The sequence below is a fragment of the Protobothrops mucrosquamatus genome, unplaced genomic scaffold, assembly GCF_001527695.2.
Source record: "Protobothrops mucrosquamatus isolate PMUCROS unplaced genomic scaffold, P.Mucros_1.0 scaffold14, whole genome shotgun sequence".
Lineage (NCBI taxonomy): Eukaryota > Metazoa > Chordata > Lepidosauria > Squamata > Viperidae > Protobothrops > Protobothrops mucrosquamatus.
In genome coordinates this window covers 2,186,150-2,206,153 of record NW_015386401.1, presented here as the reverse complement: position 1 = coordinate 2,206,153, position 20,004 = coordinate 2,186,150, and the positions used below count along the sequence as shown (strand labels likewise).

General features: G+C 36.9%; 1 protein-coding gene across 1 annotated transcript in view; it reads left to right on the top strand.

Moving 5' to 3' along the window:
- Positions 1 to 12,947: 12,947 nt before the first annotated feature.
- LOC107282859 (semaphorin-4D-like) overlaps positions 12,948 to 20,004 on the top strand; it is a 20,529-nt gene continuing 13,472 nt past the window's right edge. The window contains exons 1-3 of the mRNA XM_015810691.1: positions 12,948 to 13,035; positions 14,585 to 14,695; positions 19,042 to 19,187. Coding sequence (XP_015666177.1) covers positions 12,948 to 13,035; positions 14,585 to 14,695; positions 19,042 to 19,187 — 345 coding nt within the window. The remainder of the gene's footprint in view (positions 13,036 to 14,584; positions 14,696 to 19,041; positions 19,188 to 20,004) is intronic.

Below are 20,004 nucleotides of genomic sequence, written 5' to 3'. Positions count from 1 at the left end.
TTTATGACTCGTGGACTTCAACTCCCAGAATTCCTGAGCCAGCATGGCTCAGCATGGAAGCCTCTCCCTTTCCCCTCAGCACGGCTGGCTCAGGAATTCTGGGAGTTGAAGTCCACGAGTCATAAAAGAGCCGAGGTTGCCTACCTCTGGCCTAGGCCTAGGCCGCTTTATGACTTGTGGACTTCAACTCCCAGAATTCCTGAGCCAGCATGGCTCAGCATGGAAGCCTCTCCCTTTCTCCTCAGCATGGCTGGCTCAGGAATTCTGGGAGTTGAAGTCCACGAGTCATAAAAGAGCCCAGGTTGCCTACCCCTGATTCTAAGCTAAAAAGGTTCGACTGTCCAGCGGCCGAAGGTCACGTGTTCATCGGGAGAACCCCTGCGCCGAACAGGCCGCTGGGTGGGCGTGGCTAAGATAAAGGGGAGGGGCGTGGGGAGGTATTTAAATCCTCGCCTCAACGGTCTCTTTTAGGGTAGTTAGGAAGAGGGACGTGGGTGTTCTCTATCGGGTATAACCGGGGTGAGGGAGGCTGGCTTCTGACGAGCGAAATAAATGCGGGGCGGGGCGGGGCGGTGGTCCTCTGGAGTGCTTACAAATACGGATATGAAGAAGGGATGTCTTAAAAGCATGAAAACGTGGTGGGTGGTTTTCGCCCAGTCACCCTCTTGCCAGTCCAACTCGCCTCGCGGGGTGGTGGCTGGGGGGGTGGGGAAGTAGGAGGAGGAAGGCGTATGAGGAATGTTTGCCGCCTTGGGTTACTTATAAAGCAATAAAGGCGGGATAAAAAAAAAATAATGTCACCCATTGAATGAGGCATTTTCGAGGGTCTGAGAGAGCGCTAACCTGGCTAATTATGGCGGGATCCGCGTTGTGAGGCGCGGCTTCTTCTTGACCTGAGAAGCCTGTCATAAAAGAGGCTAATTGGGAAGGAGGCTGAGAGAGAGGAGAAAATGGGGGAAGCGGAATGGGGGGTGGTGGTGGATGGACCTTACCTGGGAAAAAGGGGAGAGTTAGGTGGAAAGTAAAGTCTGAGAGGAATTAAGGTCAGTATAGAGCAGTGTTTCTCAACTTTGACCATTTTAAGGCATCTGGACTTCAACTCCCAGAATTCCACAGCCAGCATTGCTGGCTGTGGAATTCTGGGAGTTGAAGTCCACATGCCTTAAAATTGTCAAGGTTGAGAAACACTGGTATAGAGAAAACAGTGAGAGGAAGAGTGGAGAAAGAGGTGAAAATAATACAAGTGCCAGTTCACGGAGAATTAATATGCTCTGAGAACATGATATCACAGGAATTTTATTAAATTTGTGTGTGCGCGTGTGTGTGTGTAATTGAATACTGGCTGAGGATGGTGTGAGTTGCAATCCTATACCATATATCTAGAGTGGAGGAAGGTATTCTGTTGATAGTATCCTGAGAAGAATAACAAGAGTGCCTCCAATTTGGGGTATCTCTTCTGATATGAAAAATTGAGAGTCGAGTAGAATTGCCTGGAGATACCAATAGAAGGAGGAAGAGTTTACTGGCAGAAATATTGGGGAGAATTTGGAGTGGTTCTTGGTAGAAAAGGTGGAGAAAGTAAAATCCTGAAAGATAATGAGTTAGAATTGGGAATTAGAATTAGAATTAGAATCTAGAAATAGTAGAGCCTTCCTTCCTTCCCTCCCTCCCTCCCTCCTTCCTTCCTTCCCAATAAAGGAGTTGATCAACAATTCAAACTTTAACATTTAAATTAATATTGTAGAACAAACTAATGATTATCCCTGTTTGTTTTTGTGTTTTTGACTGAAATTCCATGAAATCAATGCATAGAATATGCAACAATCTAGTTGAAAACCATGGGCGCTACAGTTGCTTTTTGTCTTCTAATGCTTTGTGGAATAATTCAGCAACAGGGTGCAAGTAATCTTCTGAACGTCATACCAAGAAAAACAGTGAAATACCAGTGTAAGCATCTTGTTGAATCTATTAAAAACTACGGAAATATGTGTCCAACAGGACGATTTCTTATTAAATATGGCTCCCATCGTTTGTTTATTAGTTATGGAAATTAAATGGAATTGCTTTGTGTAAATATAACCATATTGGATCTTTACGATGAGTAAAAATTGAATGGTTATCTTGCATTAATGTATAGTCTGTGAACTTTTAAAGATATCTGGCTTGTCCCTGTCTCCCTGTCAAGATCAGAGCTAGACTGATTTTTGAGCCAACTATAATATAAAGCTTATGTTCAGAGCTCCTGAAACATTATTAGATGGACTTATCCAACTTTCCTCACTAGGAAGGCTGAACTTCCTTCAAGATTATTTTTTATGCCAAACTAAAATTTGGCATAAAATACTAGTACTTACATTACTGGTAAAATACCAGTACTTACAGTATATAATATGCTTGTGTTATAGATTTCTTTTTGTACATTTATAAGCCAGTTTTCCATTTAAAAGTGCCTGTGGCAATGGACAACATTTCAAAGCAAAAAAGAAGCAATGCAAGAAAACTCCATATGTGGAAATTGAAACTAGAAACCAGTTTTTAACCATCTATATAAAGATTTGATTTTATCCAAGATCATATTTAATAAAGATTTAAACATTTTAAAACATTCCTTTTTTTAAAGCTGAAAATCTAAAGATATTTGAAAAGCAAGGACTGTCCAATTTTTCTACTCTCTTGCTGAGTGAAGAAACAAATACTTTATATGCTGGAGTCAAAGATTATATCCTTGTTTTTAACTTAAGTGACATTTCTAAAGAAATATCCACAGTAAGTTACAATTTTCATGTATCTTTCTACTGAAGACATTTGCTTACTTTCAATAAAGTTTTTTTATTTTACCTGACATTCATCCCTGTAATTCTGTAGTGTCTACTCAAACCAACAGAAATTCCCTGTAATGTCAGAGACCTTTCTAATCCTATTGGTAGGGAAATTTTAGCAGGATGTAATTTTTAAAAAGTGCAAAGCATATCCTCAAGTCACTGAGAAGTGGAATCTCTTGAAAGCATGAATCTAGTATGCTATTAAAACTCTTGTCCAAGTGAAACAGTATATCATTGGGCAACAAGGAATGTGCCTCCCATGCTTTTTTATCCAGAAAAGGATTACTGACTGGAAGGGGTCCAGGCTACCCCTGAAGGGTAGGGGGAAGATAGAGATAGGGGGGCTTGACTGCCATTCCACACCATCCTGCCCACAAAATATTTAAGATGAAATGGAACATTTAGTCTGATTTTGTCAGATTGAAAACTCAGTATTTTAAAGTGCTTGATGCAGCACAAGTGATAACAGTGCACCAAGTTGAACCTGTACATTCATACTCTGGTCCTGCTTTAGTAGTTCCTATTGTCCCCTATGTTCTAGTGAGCACTTTCCTCGCATCTTCCCACTAAAGCTGCTGTTTGTGAGAGAGACAAAGAGCTGTCACATTTTATGCTGATCTTTTGGTAATTAAAAGAATTTGGAAGTCATTATGATAATACCCCTTCAAGAAGCAAAGAGATAATGAGACATGCCTCTCACTCATGGAAAGTGTAGAGACTGGCAAACAGGCTATATTCATAATAATCACAGCCTGATTCAATGTTGATGAAGCACTAAAAAATCAAAACTATTTCTTGCATTTCTTTTTGCTTCCCACTGGCTGATCCCTGCTTCCAGAATTTCTGATCTAAAACGCAATTAGTACCATATAGCTCATCTCAGCAGCTGACAGAGAAACTATTTTTAATCAGTTTATCTAGCCTAATGACTGCTCTCACTGGCAGCAACTGTCAGGATTTCATCTGCTATTTGGTCATTTTTGCTAAGAATACCAGAAAATGAAGCTGGCTGTGTCCAAACAGGAAATTATAGAGCTGAACTATGTAAGACCTAAGAGGCTAAGCAGGTCCTGTGGGCATTATATTTCCATTGAATTTGGCTTGACTCTAGTTTTGATTTTATAGAATGGAGCTAAGGCCCTTCATTATTTGCAAATTACCATTATTGGCAAAAATCTGTTACCCTCTCTCACTGAAGGGGAATGAAGGAACAGGCAGAGAAGGATAATCTTTGCAATAGCTGTAAATATCTGTAGCTCAGTTATAGCATGAGGGTGAAGGTTCATTCTCTGAGTTCGTGGGCTGGTTTTCGAACATTTCGTTACCAGGCTAGGTAACATCTTCAGTGAAGTGTAGGGGATATCAGTGTTGTTCTGTTTATAAACAGAATAACAAGGTTAATTTTATCTATTTGCTCTTGCCAATTGCCAATATGCAGCTCCAGAGCTCCTGGAACTCCTACTATTCCTGAAAAAAAGAGACTCCACCCTCTCCCACACCATCTTGGGCTTATAGGATATTTTTCTCCCCCTTTCCATCTAATCCCTTGGCAATTGTCAGAAAGAGAACTAGAGACTGATACAGAAATTGGAGTAGAGAGTCACAGCTGAGAGATACAACTAGATAAAAAAAATGTTTCAGAAAAATACTCAGCCTAAACAAGAAGCCATTTCTAGTTTAAAATCACTAGGTCTGATATCATCTCGGCCATAAAATCTTAATACATGGATTTTATGTGTTAATTGTCCTATAGGAAAGAGGGTATGCCTAACTGAAGGAAGTGGCTAGAAACAATAGCATTGGCTCAGCATGTTTACTTTATGGAAGATTTTAATATGTTCATTTGCCTGTTTTGATTCCTAGGTATCCTGGTTTGCTTCAGAGGATAGTAAGCTTCAATGTCTTCGCAAAGGAAAAAGCAAGGTGTGCCTTGGTGAAAATATTAAATTGATTTCCGAGATAGAGTATGGTTGCACTTCAGGCTTAAATAAATAGATTTGTTATAGAAATGGCTAGTATATATTATCATATAAAAGTAATTTGAGGTTTTATGTTACTACCTTATTCAACTGCACCAAAAAGAGCCAGAAGTCAATGTTTTCTCTTTCTTTTCCCCTTTCCCCTACACTTTTCCTCCTTTATTTTCCCATTATTTACATTTTTTCTTTGTACTGCTGTATATTTTGGTAAACTAATACAATGTTCTAGGCTTCAATTGATTTTAACAATTTCATTTTCTGAGAGAAATGTGAAATGTGAATTGAAATCTCAAGCAGAAATTACTTGGGAACACTAATAAAATAGTGGGGGATTTGATGAGGAAAGTCCTTATAAGAGATGACCAGGCTGAGCTGGAGGGAGGGATTAAATGTGTCATCAGTCTCAAGTCCCTTCACACCCACAAGAGATCCAAGTCCAGCCCACCTTGAATTCCATTGACTCTTTTCTCCTGCCAACTTGCTTTGACTGTTAGTAATTCAGATTCTTGTAGAGAGCTTAAGCTTGCAACAAACCTTTGTATTCCTTTGAACTGCCTGTACTCCTGATTTCCTGTGCTTGACAGTCCTACCTGTCAAGCTAGTATCTGTGGTTAAAGGAACCTGCCTTCAGCAGAAATAATCAGAGAATAAGAAAAGAAAATACATGAGAGGGAATATGATAGCATCCTTCAACTATCTGAAAGAATGGTCTGGAGGCAAATATTAGGTAGAATGAGAACTTTAGTGATATATGGTACAAGTTAAAAACTGGGAAAACGTAAATCATTTTTGACTTTCATCTCCTTAGGAGGTGCAACTGGCTGTTTTAATCTTCAGTCCTACCTTTAAACTAAAGAAAATGTCCATATTGAAGTCAGATTCCTCATCTCTGGTGGTCCAGGAGGCTATCATTACAGGAAAAATTTTAATCTCCAATTACTGGAATTTCCAGTGAGCCCATCTAACTTTAAGTTGTCTATAATTTTTGAAAACTCTGGCTCTTATTTGAGAAGCAATCTCCTACAGTCAGCTGTTAATCTTGAAATCTGACAGTTGTTCTCTCAAAACACAAGGCTTCTTGGAATCTTATAGCTCCCCAGCCTTGGATACCTGACCAATAAGTTGGCCTTAAAATAAAAACTAATTTCTTCAGGCCAGTAGTTCTCTTCTCCGAGTAGTTCTTATTGGCAGAAAGGCTGAATGTTTCTTTCAAAACTTATTCTACAGTCCTGAAAAGAAAACAAGGGCTCCCTCTGTACATCATTACCCTCTTCTTAGTTCTCAGATAGTCTTGTGTTATGGACTGCTGGACACCAGTTATCTCAGGAGAAAGAAATATGAGCTGAATTTGGTGTCTGAAGTCTTGGAGCAATTTTTTCATTAGATTGGACCAAGTTACAGGAAGTTTGGAGTCCCTCCTTTTATCTGAAAGTGGATTATTTGGTAGTCTTGTATATTCTATTGGTTTTGCCTGCTATAAATTGTCTTTGCATTCAGGACAAATAATCTGCCATCAACAATACTTGGATGGATTGGACTGCAGTGTTTGGTTGTGTGTTGGTGAGTGTGTCATTTCAGTAGTGGTTAATACATAATTCTATGGCTTGCCTAGCAGCTAATAATGAAGCGATTGTATTGTCCACTTAGTAAAACTAAACATGAGGGGTCCTTGGTGCTCTCTGAGCTTGCTTGTTTTCTTGAAAACGTTGCATTACCCAAACCAGGAAACCTCATCAATGCTAGTAAGGAGTGCTGTTTGCTGTCAGTTTATATTCTGGTGGCTTGCCCTGTCTGTGTGGATGGGGGTGGTCTTAGAGGGTTTTTTTTGCTTGGGGCTTGGGCTGTTTACTACTAGCTCTTTGGCAGTTTCTTGATTGGAGTATTGTTTATTTCTCCGTTATTGGTAACAAAACATTTATGCTCCATGGTTGAGGTTGGTTTCTTGTGGTAGCATCCGCCCTTCTTTATTATTGTTCAAGTACTGTCACCAGTTGTCATTTCGTAAAGCATTTTCCTACAAAGCGCCATAAAAACGGGACTTTTTAACACTGGAGCTTGATTAAAAAAAAAAAGTGCACTTCAGTTACTGAAGTAGTGTTTGTCTATTACTATTGCTATTTATGAATGCGTTCATTTGAGAAGATGGGAACAGACAGTCTAAACCAGAGTTTTTCCACTTCTGCAACTTTAAAATGGCTGAAAAAAATGTGGCAGTTGAAGTTCACACAAATCATTGAGATCAAGAAACTGGTCTCAATCAACTGCTGCCAGGCATTTCTAGGTCTCCTTTTTGGAGTCAGTTGAAGAACAGCTTTAACATTGCTAATTTAGGGATAAATGACTTTCTAACTCACCACATCACCAAAATGTTTCTCATTTCTGACTAGACCCATATAAACATTGGAAGCTTGACCATCAAACTTCCTTTCTTAATCAGTTACTGGTTTTAAATGTATCAAATGATCCTGCCAGGATTTGCTGAAAATGACAAGAAGGATGATAATACATTCATCAGTTTCCTACAATACTAGATTCAATAGTGTTTGAAATTTGGATTCCTGCATTGAGAATGGCATTAACTCAAATGTAACTTCAACCTCTAGGATTCTAACGGATTATCATAGCACTAGAAGCTATGTTTTGTGGAAAAAACCAAAGGAATTAGGAATGTCTAGTCTTAAGAAAATCAGGCTGAGGGGAGACATGATTAAATATTAGAAAATTTAGAAAATGTAAGTCTTCTAGCCTGGCATAAGGCCTTGAAGAGCTGGTACTTCCCACAAGCACTGGGGTAGTGTGAAGCTGCAGCTGAATGTGAATATTTGTGTGATGGGGAAATGGGTTGCCTTTTGGGTGCAGGGAAGCTTTTGTTGTGGTTTCATAAGTTCTGTGTTTTTTCTTATTTTGTGAACTGCCAAGATTTATGATAAACAGATAGGAGGCTATATAAGTTTTTTAAATAATTTAATTAATTACTTCCTAAGAGCAAAAGCTTTCAGCAGTGAGACCAATTACCTACAGAAGCAGTGGGTCTCTCTCACTGGAAATGGTCTAGCAGAAACTAAACTGTCATCGGTCTAAGATGTTTTAATTTGCATTTAGTTTTTGCCATATTTTGGACTTGACAGCCTAAATGGTATTTTTGAACTCTGTTCTAGCAAGAAACTTTCTCTTCTTTAGCTTTCTTTCATAAAATCTTTTGAATGGGAATACTACAGCTAGAAACTGAGAACTTGATTCATGTATACTCTCTGCTCTGCTACTGAGTGGGGCTCTGTTCTTCAAAGTACCCTTTCCAAACCCATCCCCTTGTTTCACTTAGGAGTTAGGATTTTGTTTCCCTCAGCTGCTGTCTTTAACAGGTGAGGATGTTAATACCAATCCACTGAATTATGAACCTTTTCTTTCCATCCATCTCCAAATCCAAGTAGTAACATGCATGGTCTAGAGTCTAGACTGATTATCCTGGCCATTAATTATTAAATAGAATATCATTACATTTTTAGATCCTCTTAAGTACAGGTAGTCCTCGACTTACAACAATTCATTTAGTGACTGTTCAAAGTTACAACGGTACTGAAAAAAGTGACATAACCATTTTTCACACTTATGACTGTTGCAGCAACCCCATGGTCACATGATTTACATTCGGATGCTTGACAGCTGGTTCATATTTATGACAGCTGCAGTGTCCCTGGGTCATGTGACCATTTTTTGCGACCTTCTAACAAGCAATGGGGAAATCAGATTCACTTAACAATCTGGTTACTAATTTAACAACTGCAGTGATTCACTTAACAAATGTGACAAGGAAAGTCATAAAATGGGACAAAACTCACTTAACAAATTTCTTACTTAGAACATAAATTCTGGGCTCAATTGTGGTTGTAAGTCGAGGACTACCTGTACACATATATTTGTGCTTCACTGCAAACTGCTTTGTGAACTCTTCCAAAAACACAGTTTTGAATAGAAATATAGGAAACATTGGGAAAACTGTGAATTATCTTGTATAGGAAGAAGGATGGTTATGTGTTATTTATTTATTACAACATTTCTATATCACTCTCACTACTTGATAATAATAATAATAATAATAATAATTTAATTTATATACCGCCCTTCTCCCGTAGACCCCCTTTCACCTGAAGGGAGTGCCAGAATAAGATAGTTATGGCTATTATCTCCTTCTGCTGCTTCAGCAGTAGCTGCAATTCTAGCAGAACCTTTAAGTCACGGACCTGCTTTTTCAGGGGAAGGCCAGCTTGTCCAGAACCATGTTAGGCACTGGGATCAAGCCAAATCAATCTATAAATAGTAAAATAGCAAGGGCTTAATATATGGTTTGAAGGAGAAAATGCATTTTTTCTCTCCCTAGAATCAGTAAAAGGGTCTCAAATACATTAGAAGTAATTTAATATATTTTGAAGAGAGAAATTAAAACTCATTATCATATAAATAATTTTCCTGTTCATCCAGTGTCCTAAAATTACTTAACTGCACCATTTATCAGTGCATTTGTTAGAAAAGTGTACCCTGTGTTCTCTCCAGAAGACAAGTATTGTTCTCCTGCCCAGGGATCTTACAATGCCAGTCTTTGCTTACCTTCCACAGCAGAATTGTTTTATAAGGTTGAGAATATAATTGCAGTTTTTGAAGTTAATCATTTGTGTGCATTTTTCAGGCAGAATGCAACAACTATATACTTATTATGCATAAGATAAATGCAACAAATTTATACGTGTGTGGCACAAATGCATTTCATCCAGCTTGTCGTTACATGGTAAGTTCATAGCATATTTGGGGGGCTATTGCAATATGTCTTTTACTTATGGGAACAAGGAATTGTCATTTAGTCATAGTATTTATCCTAAGCCACTTTCTGAGTCACAGGAGGCTACAAAATAGTATAAGAATGCTAGAAATAAGTAAGGTAGAATACACATCTCAATGGTTTGTACAAGCAAGTACAGGTAGTCCTTGACTTACAACCACAATTGAGCTCAAAATTTCTGTTGCTAAGTGAACATTTGTTAAGTGAGGTTTGCCCCATTTTATGACCTTTCTTGCCACAGTTGTTAAGTGAATCACTATAGTTGTTAAGTTAGTAACATGGCTGTTAAGTGAATCTTGCTTCTCGATTGATTTTGCTTGTCAGAAATCACAAAAGGTGATCACATGATCCTGAGACACTGCAACCATCAAATATGAATCAGTTGCCAAGTATCTAAATTTTGATCATGTGACCATGGAGATGCTGCAATGGTCATGAATGTGAAAAATGATTATATACTTTTTTCAGTGCCATTGTAACGTTGAACGGTCACTAAATGAACTGTTGTAAGTTGAGGACTACCATTAGGACTATCCATTGCAAATTTTTTCTTCGCCCTGTTAAAATGGAGGGAATGGTACTATTTGCAAAAGATATTACAAGATCCAACCATATTCATCCTATTTCTTTTACTTGGCTTTTAAAATTGTTGTTACCCTAAACAAGGGTCATAAATTCTTTATAAGAATTCTAATTTATCATAGTATTTGAACTAGCTAAGCAACCCTTAGTTATCATTTTTGAGAAATTGGGAATATCACTAATCCCCACAATGGAAGTATGGATGATATTAATAACTATTAAGAAAAAGGTTTTGCAAATATTATGAAAAAGGCTTGCAATTTAGGAATAGGTTCCCAGTCCTCTTGCTCTTTTTGATCACACTCCTTTGCCTATGTCAAAGGAGATACCTCTCATGGGCTGGGACCAGATCCCTCACAAAACACAACAGCCTCACCATTTTAATTAGGAACAGTAGTGACCAAACAAGGCAATTACAATCGTTGTGCATCAGAGAGCCAAAATAACATCAGATCAAAGAATCTGAATACCCTCTCGAAAGCATGTACAATAGGTGTTATATCTCATCCTTCCAACTGTTTTCTCTATTCTCCCAAGTCTATTGTTCCAGGGAAATGCCACCTAGTGATGAATAACATCTCCTCCTAATGTAGGTGATAAAATAGCATCTTCACAAAAGTTCTGCAATTTTTAAAACTCCATTCAAGAAAAATTAATGGGGTTGGAGAGCCAGCTTAGACTAATATGTGAGATTACAGATTTTCTGTGGAATGAGATAAATTCTGGAATGGTATGGAAAGAAGATATACTAGCCTCTTTGGATTTCTAGGAGACTTATTTTCACATACCAATTCATTCAGCTTACTAAAACCATCTTTTGAGTAAGAGTTTTCACTTCTAATAATTAATATTCTCTGGAACAAACGTGTTTATTAATATTACAGTTGCAGGAAATTATGTTCATTGCAGGAAACTGTGTTCATATCTAGATAATTTCCATTGTCTGCTGTCCTTCTCTCTACAACAAGGCAAAATAGACGTAGGGGCCATAAGAAAATTTAGAGAAGAGCCTTACAGCTTCCTCACATAGATTTCACCGCTTGTGAGCTGTTTAAGTATTCAACTGTATATTTTTTCCTCTTTTTTAAAAAATATAGTTTTATTGAAACTATCATAATATAAAATACAATGAAAATAAAGATATTAGGGAAATGTGGAAGGGAAGAGAGGGAAAAAGTGTGGGTTAGGGAAAAAGGAAAGAAAAATGTTAACTTCCAACCCTTTTCAGCATAATAAAATAAAAATAGTAAGGCAAACCTTAATTTTTTACTTTTACATATTTACTATAAACTAGTCATTTCTATAACAACAAACGTATCTAATCAGCAAATCCCAGTCAGAATTTCATTTTTTTTTCTGTCTCAAACACAAAATCTAGAAGCCTTTCAAAGTAGAAAGAAAGTTGGGTATATTTTTCTTTGATTAAAACTGTTATTTTATCCATCTCTGCTAGCTCCATCAATTTTTCCATCCATTCTTCCATTGTGGGGATTAATACATGTTTCCAGTTTTGCACATAAACAATTCTTGTTCTAGTCAACATATGCAGAAAAAACTTCCAGAGTTTTTTCAAGTTCTTTGTCCAATAGTCCTAAAAGGAAAATATCTGGTTTCAATTTTATATTCATTTTAAGAAACTTCTGCATTAAAATATAAATCTGGCCCAAATATTACTTTGTTTTATTACAAGTCCATCAAAGATGATAAGACATTCCTTCTTTACAATTATGTTTTCATCATACATTTGAAATACTTGTATATATTTGGCTATATTTTTTCTTCAGATGAACAGAAAACAAATATTGGAAAGGATTACAGTATTAGGTTCTGCATGCCACCCTACAGAGGCTCATGATGGTATATAGTGACATAATTTTGAGAAGTGAAAATACTCTCATAATTTTATTCTGGTTCCATACTGATAAACATTTCCCTTCAGAGGTGGCTGACCTTTGCTTTTCATATGAACACCTTTATGGATTCTCCAATGCATTATTGTAACCTCTGATGTTAGTACATGGAGATGAGAAGTACATTGCTCATGAAAGGTGACATACTCTTGGGAATGCTTTGGAATCCTATAGTAACATAATTTGGCATACAGTCATCATAGCATTATCTAGTTTCCAGTCTCTGTTCAATCCATTATATGTTAGGATAATCAAAGCTAGTTACTGAGTCTTACCAAGGAGACTTTAAGTTATGCTGTCTGATGAGTAAGGCTTCCATTCTTTTTTGTGATCAGATTCTCACTTTCTCTCCTAGTTTAGAGCATATTAGGTCTTGACATTTAACAGAAATCTGGCTCAAGTGGGTGGATGAACATTCAAAGGAATGGTTTTTTTCACAACTCAATCAACGGCAAAATTAAGACAGATTTTTGACAGCTAGTGGAGATGGCAGATAGACCACTGTCAGTTGATCTTTAGGACTCTGTTACATTTTTCCACTGAATCTTTTGATAACCAGGACTTTTTACAGCATCAGAATATGGACAGCATCCTAGACTTTGGTTTCCAATCTTGAGATTTTTCTCAATAGAACCTCCTTAGTCTTTGTTTTCATATAAAGCACTGTTTCAGTCATCCAGATTCATGCTCAGCTTGGAAGTTGAATGGAATCAAGGGGCTTTACCTTTTGATGGATAAGTAAACCATGATTTAGCAAGAAGTGTGAACATTGTCACTAATACATCTCTCTGGGAATTATTTAAAATAGGTAATTGACAATATGAAATTAAAGTTGTATACAAGAGCTACAGAAAGCAGAGGAAGATGTCCATATGAACCAGCTGTGAGTTATGCCTCTTTAATGGTCGGTAAGTTTTCTCCTTGCCCTGAAAAATTTCTTGATATCTTTTTTATTTAGTCATGGTTGTCAAGCACTGATTACTCAAATTAGAGTGAATATATTTCAGATGTGATGTTGCTTATCAGTCTTTGAATAAAAGACTGGTTTGAAAAAGCTATCAGGAAACTAATGGCATATGCAATCTACCTGTATATCAGCTCTTCCTCAATAGCTGGCTGATGTAGGAATTTTTTTTTTTGAAAGATGCTAATGACATATTTATTCTTTTTCAACTTTGTCTCGTTTCGCCTCTGTTCTTTTCTGTATACTAGTATAGATCATAGTGGGAGGGAATGTTACCCTATTCTGCAAGCAGCAGCTTTTTGGTTAAAAAAAAATTAAAGAAGAAGCTGATATATTTACACAAAGACTCTTTTCAAACCATTTTCTATTGTCATTGGGCAATCAATGTAGCCTTTTAAACTTAGCTGCTTGTTTTCCTCTATTTTTGGAAACTTGCTGATATGTTTGACCACGGCTTCATTCTGTCAGCCATATGTTTGCAATGGAAGCTAAATTGCTGACAGCAGTCAAAGTGTCAGTCTCGGCTAAAGGCTGTACAGAGCTCTTAAGCAAAATGCCCTCAACTCTCTCCTCCCACCTCCATTGTAATTCCACATAGTCGTCATTATTGTAGCTGTCTCCTTTCTCTGACTTCAGTCCATTTTTCTTGCTCCTGTCAGTGCTAAGTCACCTTCAAGCACAGTTGAACAGATAACAATAGCAAGAAGGAGAAATAGTAAGCTCAAGAGTGAGGAGGAACAGATGCTGGTATGGAGTAAGAGGGACTGACTTTGCCAGTCCTTAATGTTGGCGCTAGTATTTTCATATTAAGATGAAGAAAGCTATGCTATTGGACTTGCAATAATGCAAGGATGGCTTTTTGTGTTCATGTTGTTTATTAAAAATTGGTTGGTTATGTGCCATTGAGTCAGATTCAATTCCTAGCAATTGAATACTCATAATCCTGACTTGCCTTACAAAAGTGCAATTTTTCTAATGATGCTCCTGTTCTTTTTTAATACCACATATCAACCTTTATCTACGTTTTCCTCTTCTACTTCCTTTATGTCTTGCCATGAATTATAGCAACATTTATTTAACCTGCTAAATTAAAATTAGATTAAGCAGGTTTAATTGTTGTGCATGCTTCATCATTCTGTGGAGAATTGCTGTAGCTCAAACTAATGTTAGGCTACTCACATGTTAAACAACCATATTTATTCTATTTCTATTTTTATTTTAAAGGAAAAGGAGCTATGAGACCCTAGTCCAGCATCATATTGTTGATGCTGATCATGGACCTTTCCATAACCCACATGCATGTTATTAAATTCCAAAGGTGCCATTTGTAGCAGTGGCCAGGATTTGACATGGCTCACACGCCTTCTATGCTTTTGCTTCTATATTTATCTGTGAGCTATCCTTGAGCTATATAGCTCACACAATATACCCATCTCCTTTTGCAAATTGTGGCGGGGCTAAAAAGATACATCTTTTTATTTGCTTCATCTCAGATGGTGCACTTTATACAGCTACTTCAAATAACTTCTTGGGTACAGAGCCAATTATATTGCGGAGTTTCAGGAATCCTTTAAGGACAGAATATAAAGCATCTTGGCTTAATGGTAAGACATTTTGTACAAAATTAATGGAGCAAGTGGGGCTTCTTTTGGAAGTTAGTCTTTACTGTGATCTCAGCTGCCTGTGTCACACATTATCACAAACCAAATTTTAACATACAATTAAAGTTGTCAGCGTTAGACAAATTTGCTTGATGAGAAAATAACACTCTATAAGGAGCATATTGGAGCTATGGTAGTAGCTTAATAAGTAAGTAAATTTTTATTGAAAAGAGAAGTCTTCTTTTCCAATTTTATCAGGGATAAATGTAGCCCAAGACAATATCTTGAAATTATAACCTACTCTTTAGACAAAAACAGCTGTATAATAGAATTGTTGCAGATTTTACTTAGAGAGCTTTGGAATAAGGGCTGTTTTAGAAGATATTAAAATAATGGACATGCTGCCATCCCCGTTCATTCTTGGTCCGCAAGTTGGCTAATTGCTCTATAACTCTCACTCAGAACACCCTAGAAGGAAAAGGAAAGAGATTCACTGGATTCTCTCACAGGATCCTTTTGCTTCTTTTCCAAAAACACTATTGTCTTCTTTTTTCCCCAGTTGATTAATGTTAGGAATAGGGTAAGCTAATCCTGTCTTCTCCCACCGTATCAGGAAAGCAATTAATAAACAGATTCATTTTTTCAGAGTTGGGGTGTTATAGAAAACAAAAGTTCTGTTTCAGACCTATATTCTGTGTACTCCTGCTTTAATTCAGTAATCTACTCTGAACATTTCCCCCCTCCCCCAAGTACTACTATGATACCTCATTGTGGCAGAAAGAGAAATTCCTGGGAGGGATGAGTGAAGAATTTCAGGTGTATATACAAAGAATGTATACTTCTAGTGGGTCACATAACTCATGAAGTGATATAGGAAGATGCTGGAGGCAAATGATCACTTTAATGACAATGGCAAAGGCATCATTTCATATTGTGCAGGAGAAGACAAGAGTAAATGTGTTTTACTAAGAAAACCACTTGGATAAGCAATATAAAGTGATTAATGAAATAGTGCTGGAGGATGAACTTGAATCTTTAAGATTATACTCAACATGCTATTGAGAAAGAGCTAAGGATCCTTTGTAGTATCAATGATACAGTCAGACCAAAGCCTTCTGGACATCTGGTTGTTGATGTTGCCATGTGGGAAAATAAAATCTGAAGCTGCAAAAATAAATTTATAGTGGGAATTTTGAATGTAAATGCCTGAATGTGGGAAGGCTCAACACACTGAAAGATAAAATGAATCAATAACAGGCATCAGTGAATTGAAACTGAGTGGAATTGGACACTTTCAGACTATGCACTTCACTACTCAGGGCACAAAAATCATAGAATGAATGATGTTGCTTTCATAATCAGAAAGGATATAGAAAAGACTATATGTAGACATAGCACAGTGATTGAATAATATCAGTTAGAATTAGATTATGTAATAACAGGTACAACAATCAGCCTTAGAATAAATTTCAACAATAAACCATAATCATGAAACATGCCATAAACATTTAGTAGTGTAGCAATGAAGGTCTTAGAAAAAATATGTATGATCTACCTACATCTACAGCTATCGAGAGTTATGCAGGCAACAGTTCTCCCTGTGATATTTTGTTGGAAGCAAAAGTTGGACTTTGAAAAAATAGAATAGAGTATTAATAAAGTCTTGGTACTTTTGAACGTTGGTGCTGGAGATTTCTGAGAATACCATGATTAGCTAAGAAAACAAATAAATGAATCATTGAAACAAATGAATGCAGAGTTCTCAAGATACAAATGATTATACTCAATATTTTGCAGACATATTATGCAAAAATATAGCTCTCTTGAGAAATTTATAACCCAGGAAAAGATGAAAGGAAAGTGAAAAGAACGAGCAGCAGCAAGATGGATGAAATCAATTATAGGATCAATTATATAGGTGTGAAGACCTAAAGGATGAGGTTGGAGGCAAAACATCTTGGGGAAGATCTTTCTGTATGGTCACTAAGAACTGATATCAACTCGATGGCCCATAATCAGTTCGAATATAATGTTGTCCATTCGGAGACATCCAGATACAAAACTCTCATTTGAATTGCTGACAGAATGCTAGCAGTCATTTTCTGTGCAGATATCAATCAGTCATTATCCTGCCTCATTAGCTTCCTAGTCCATATTTTCCAACACTTTTCAGTAGAGACCGTCTTCAATTTTTACATCAAAATTGCCAATAATGAATAGAACATCATTCTTTGGGGTTTGATCCATTACGTCTTGTTTCATTCATCAACTTCTTCAGCATCTATTGTTGGAGCATATACCAGTGTAATTATGAAACTAATTTGTCACTTTTGAATCTTCATGGGAATTATTATGTCACTGACTGGGTTGAATCCTATTACACATGCAGTAATAGACTTACAAACATTAATTGCCATTCCATTTTTTTTTGTAAGTTTCAATTCCAGCATAGATTATTTTGAATTTGTATAATTGGAAACGTCTCCTGTCCAATATGCTCTGTGTTTTTCTTTCAGTCCTGGCTATGTCAATTGCCAAACCTCTGGAAGGCTTCAATACAATCATGTCATACTGCTTAGACTTACTTGGTGAAGTTTATTGCTCATTTCCAGTAGTCAAAGCGTTTCTTACACACATGGGGATCTTATCAAGTTTTTATTTTATTTTATTTTATTTATTTGTTATATTTCTATGCTGCCCATCTCCCCTAAAAGGTGACTTTGTTCCTTTTTGTTGAACCTCTTTCTGTAAATATTCTTGTTGTGTTTAATGAAACAGCTTGTCATTGCTTCCTGCATTCTTCCTTACAATGCCAAATCCAATAAAGTTTTGGCAAGGTCCCCACCTGGACTTAACAAACAGTGGTTCACAAAATTCTGGGATAGCATTACAGGTGAATATGGCTTATGTCTCCATCACTTTTTGCTTTGCTAGATTCTTGCTTTTTGGAAAAGTACCTGGTTTGGCCTGCTTCCTTTAGATATACCCTTTATTTACATCTTTGATATTCATTATCTTCCCCTAACACAGAATTCTCCAGTTCTTTAGCACAATAATATTTCTTCACGGACATTTTTGATTAGCCCTTTTTGAACTCAGTTCCATATTACTTAAATTCTCAATTCCTGCCTGACTTTCCTTCAAGTTCTTCCTAGCCCAGGACTGACTCTATGCCATTTCTTCTGTGCCTTGCCTTGGATTCCTTCCTCAGACCTCCTCTAAGTCCTCAATTATCCCTAGTGCATTTTAAATCTTATCAAAGCTATTTGATTTTCTTTCATAGTATCTGAACTACAAATTGTTTTGTTGACTGCCCTAAGCTAAACTGTCAGAAGAGTAGCACGGTGTGTGTCCTTTACTCTTAGGAAAAATGGCATACTTGTTTATTAAATTTAATTATAACCTTCTAGCACAACATCAAGGTTCTCCCAAGGATTCCATCCCTGATGCTTTATAATTTGTGAACTTATTTCATTTAATTAATTGCTTCAAAATCAGATAATGAATCCATAAATAAAGTTCTTTAATCCACTGACAGGGTTATTTGTCACCAGTTTTACTTCCAGCAGGACTCCTTATTCTTTTTGTGACATAATAACAGAAACAAGATGCAAGGAGATTTAATTAGTTTCTATAAACAGTGCTTTTATTTTAAAAAGGGCAAAATTGCTCTCATTTAATATGGGTAATAACCCATTATCCTTCTTATAAAAGATTAATCTTTCATGTATAGCTCGGTGACTTATGTTAATCTGTGTTAATTTTTGCTGTGCCCTAATTTTTAAGAAGTAAAATTGGAAAAGGGGAGGGACTCAAGCAAATATGCGCAAAGGAAAGGATTTAAAATATCACCATGAGGTAATTCATGTCCTCATTTTAACTCATGCAAGTTTCAGCACCTGCTGAAAAATTATACCTTACTAATAGATTGTGCATTGGTTTAAATAAAGACACCCAACGGTACATAAAGAGGTGAGTGATGGGAAGGAAAAAGCAATCAGGCCAGATGGGTTGCTATTTGATACATTGGGGAAGAAAAAATGTAAAGAATATTTCTAGGAAAGTGGAAATCAGAGCCATATTTGGCCAATGCAGGAGCTAGGTGCTAGGCTGTTGAACTTTGATATATTTGACTATTATGTTTTTAAAGATTTAAACTAAAACATTTGAATTCATAAAACCATAAATGCCCACACTTTACTGGACATTTTGTTTATTTTAAAGAGAAAAATGGAATAGCAATGACTTCTCAGTATTTTTCCTTTAGCTAAAACTGTAGATTACAACCACAAAAATCCTAAAATCTGCTGGATTTTCTTTGCAGTCTTGCTTGTTTTTGTCTGTTCCAGAACCCACTTTTATTGATATGGAACTTATACAGGAGAATGAAGCAGTCTCTGACTCTGACAGAATTTTTGTGTTCTTCACGGAAACTGCTATTGAATTTGAGTTCTATGATAAGCTTCGGGTGTCACGAGTAGCTCAACTCTGCAAAGTGCGTGTTTGAATTCTTCATTTGCTTCTCTATTAGACTGTGAAAAATTGAGTCAGTGGAGATATTGGGCTGATAGGAAATGGTTCATATTTTCATTAAGAAAACAGAATTAGGAGAAATAAATTGTACTCCCATCTCTTTAAGGAAGAAAACTCTTTATTGATTCTGTCTTGAGAACACAATTTTTCCTTTTCACTACTGTATTAAGAGGAAAGAAGACAGGCAGCTAGCTCTCAATTGGTTAACCATCAAGAGAAGTTTTTGAAATTCTATAGATCTTACATATGTATATCTAATGTTTCCCTACTCAAGATGTCCCAGTCCTGAAAATGTCTTAGTGTGGCAGTGTGGAGTGGTGCTCCTTTTTTTCACTAGCCTTAATTCAAAACAGTGGAGTAATGCCACAATACAGAACTGAGACACTACGCCTAAAACCTGTAGTCCTGTACCAACTAAAGCACCAGGGCAAGACTCTTTGCTTTGCTCAACAACTTGTCTCTGCAAATGCAGATCTGAATAACAGATTGCTGAAGGCCACTGCTTTGACATGGCGTACCAGCTCCTAGAAGTGGGTTTTAAAGAAAGGGATGTTTCACTTCTAATGCTGTATCAAAGCAACATCAGTGGGCGAAACGTCGGCGGCAGCTCAGGAGTTCTTGGCTTCCATGACGGCCTTGGACTTGACCCAATTAGTGCATGCCCCCACTCACACGGGAGGACACACACTGGATCTAATTTTTGTCTCTGGCCAGTGGCAGAATGATCTGGAAACGGGGGAGGTAGTCATTGAGCCCCTGTCATGGTCAGATCATTCACT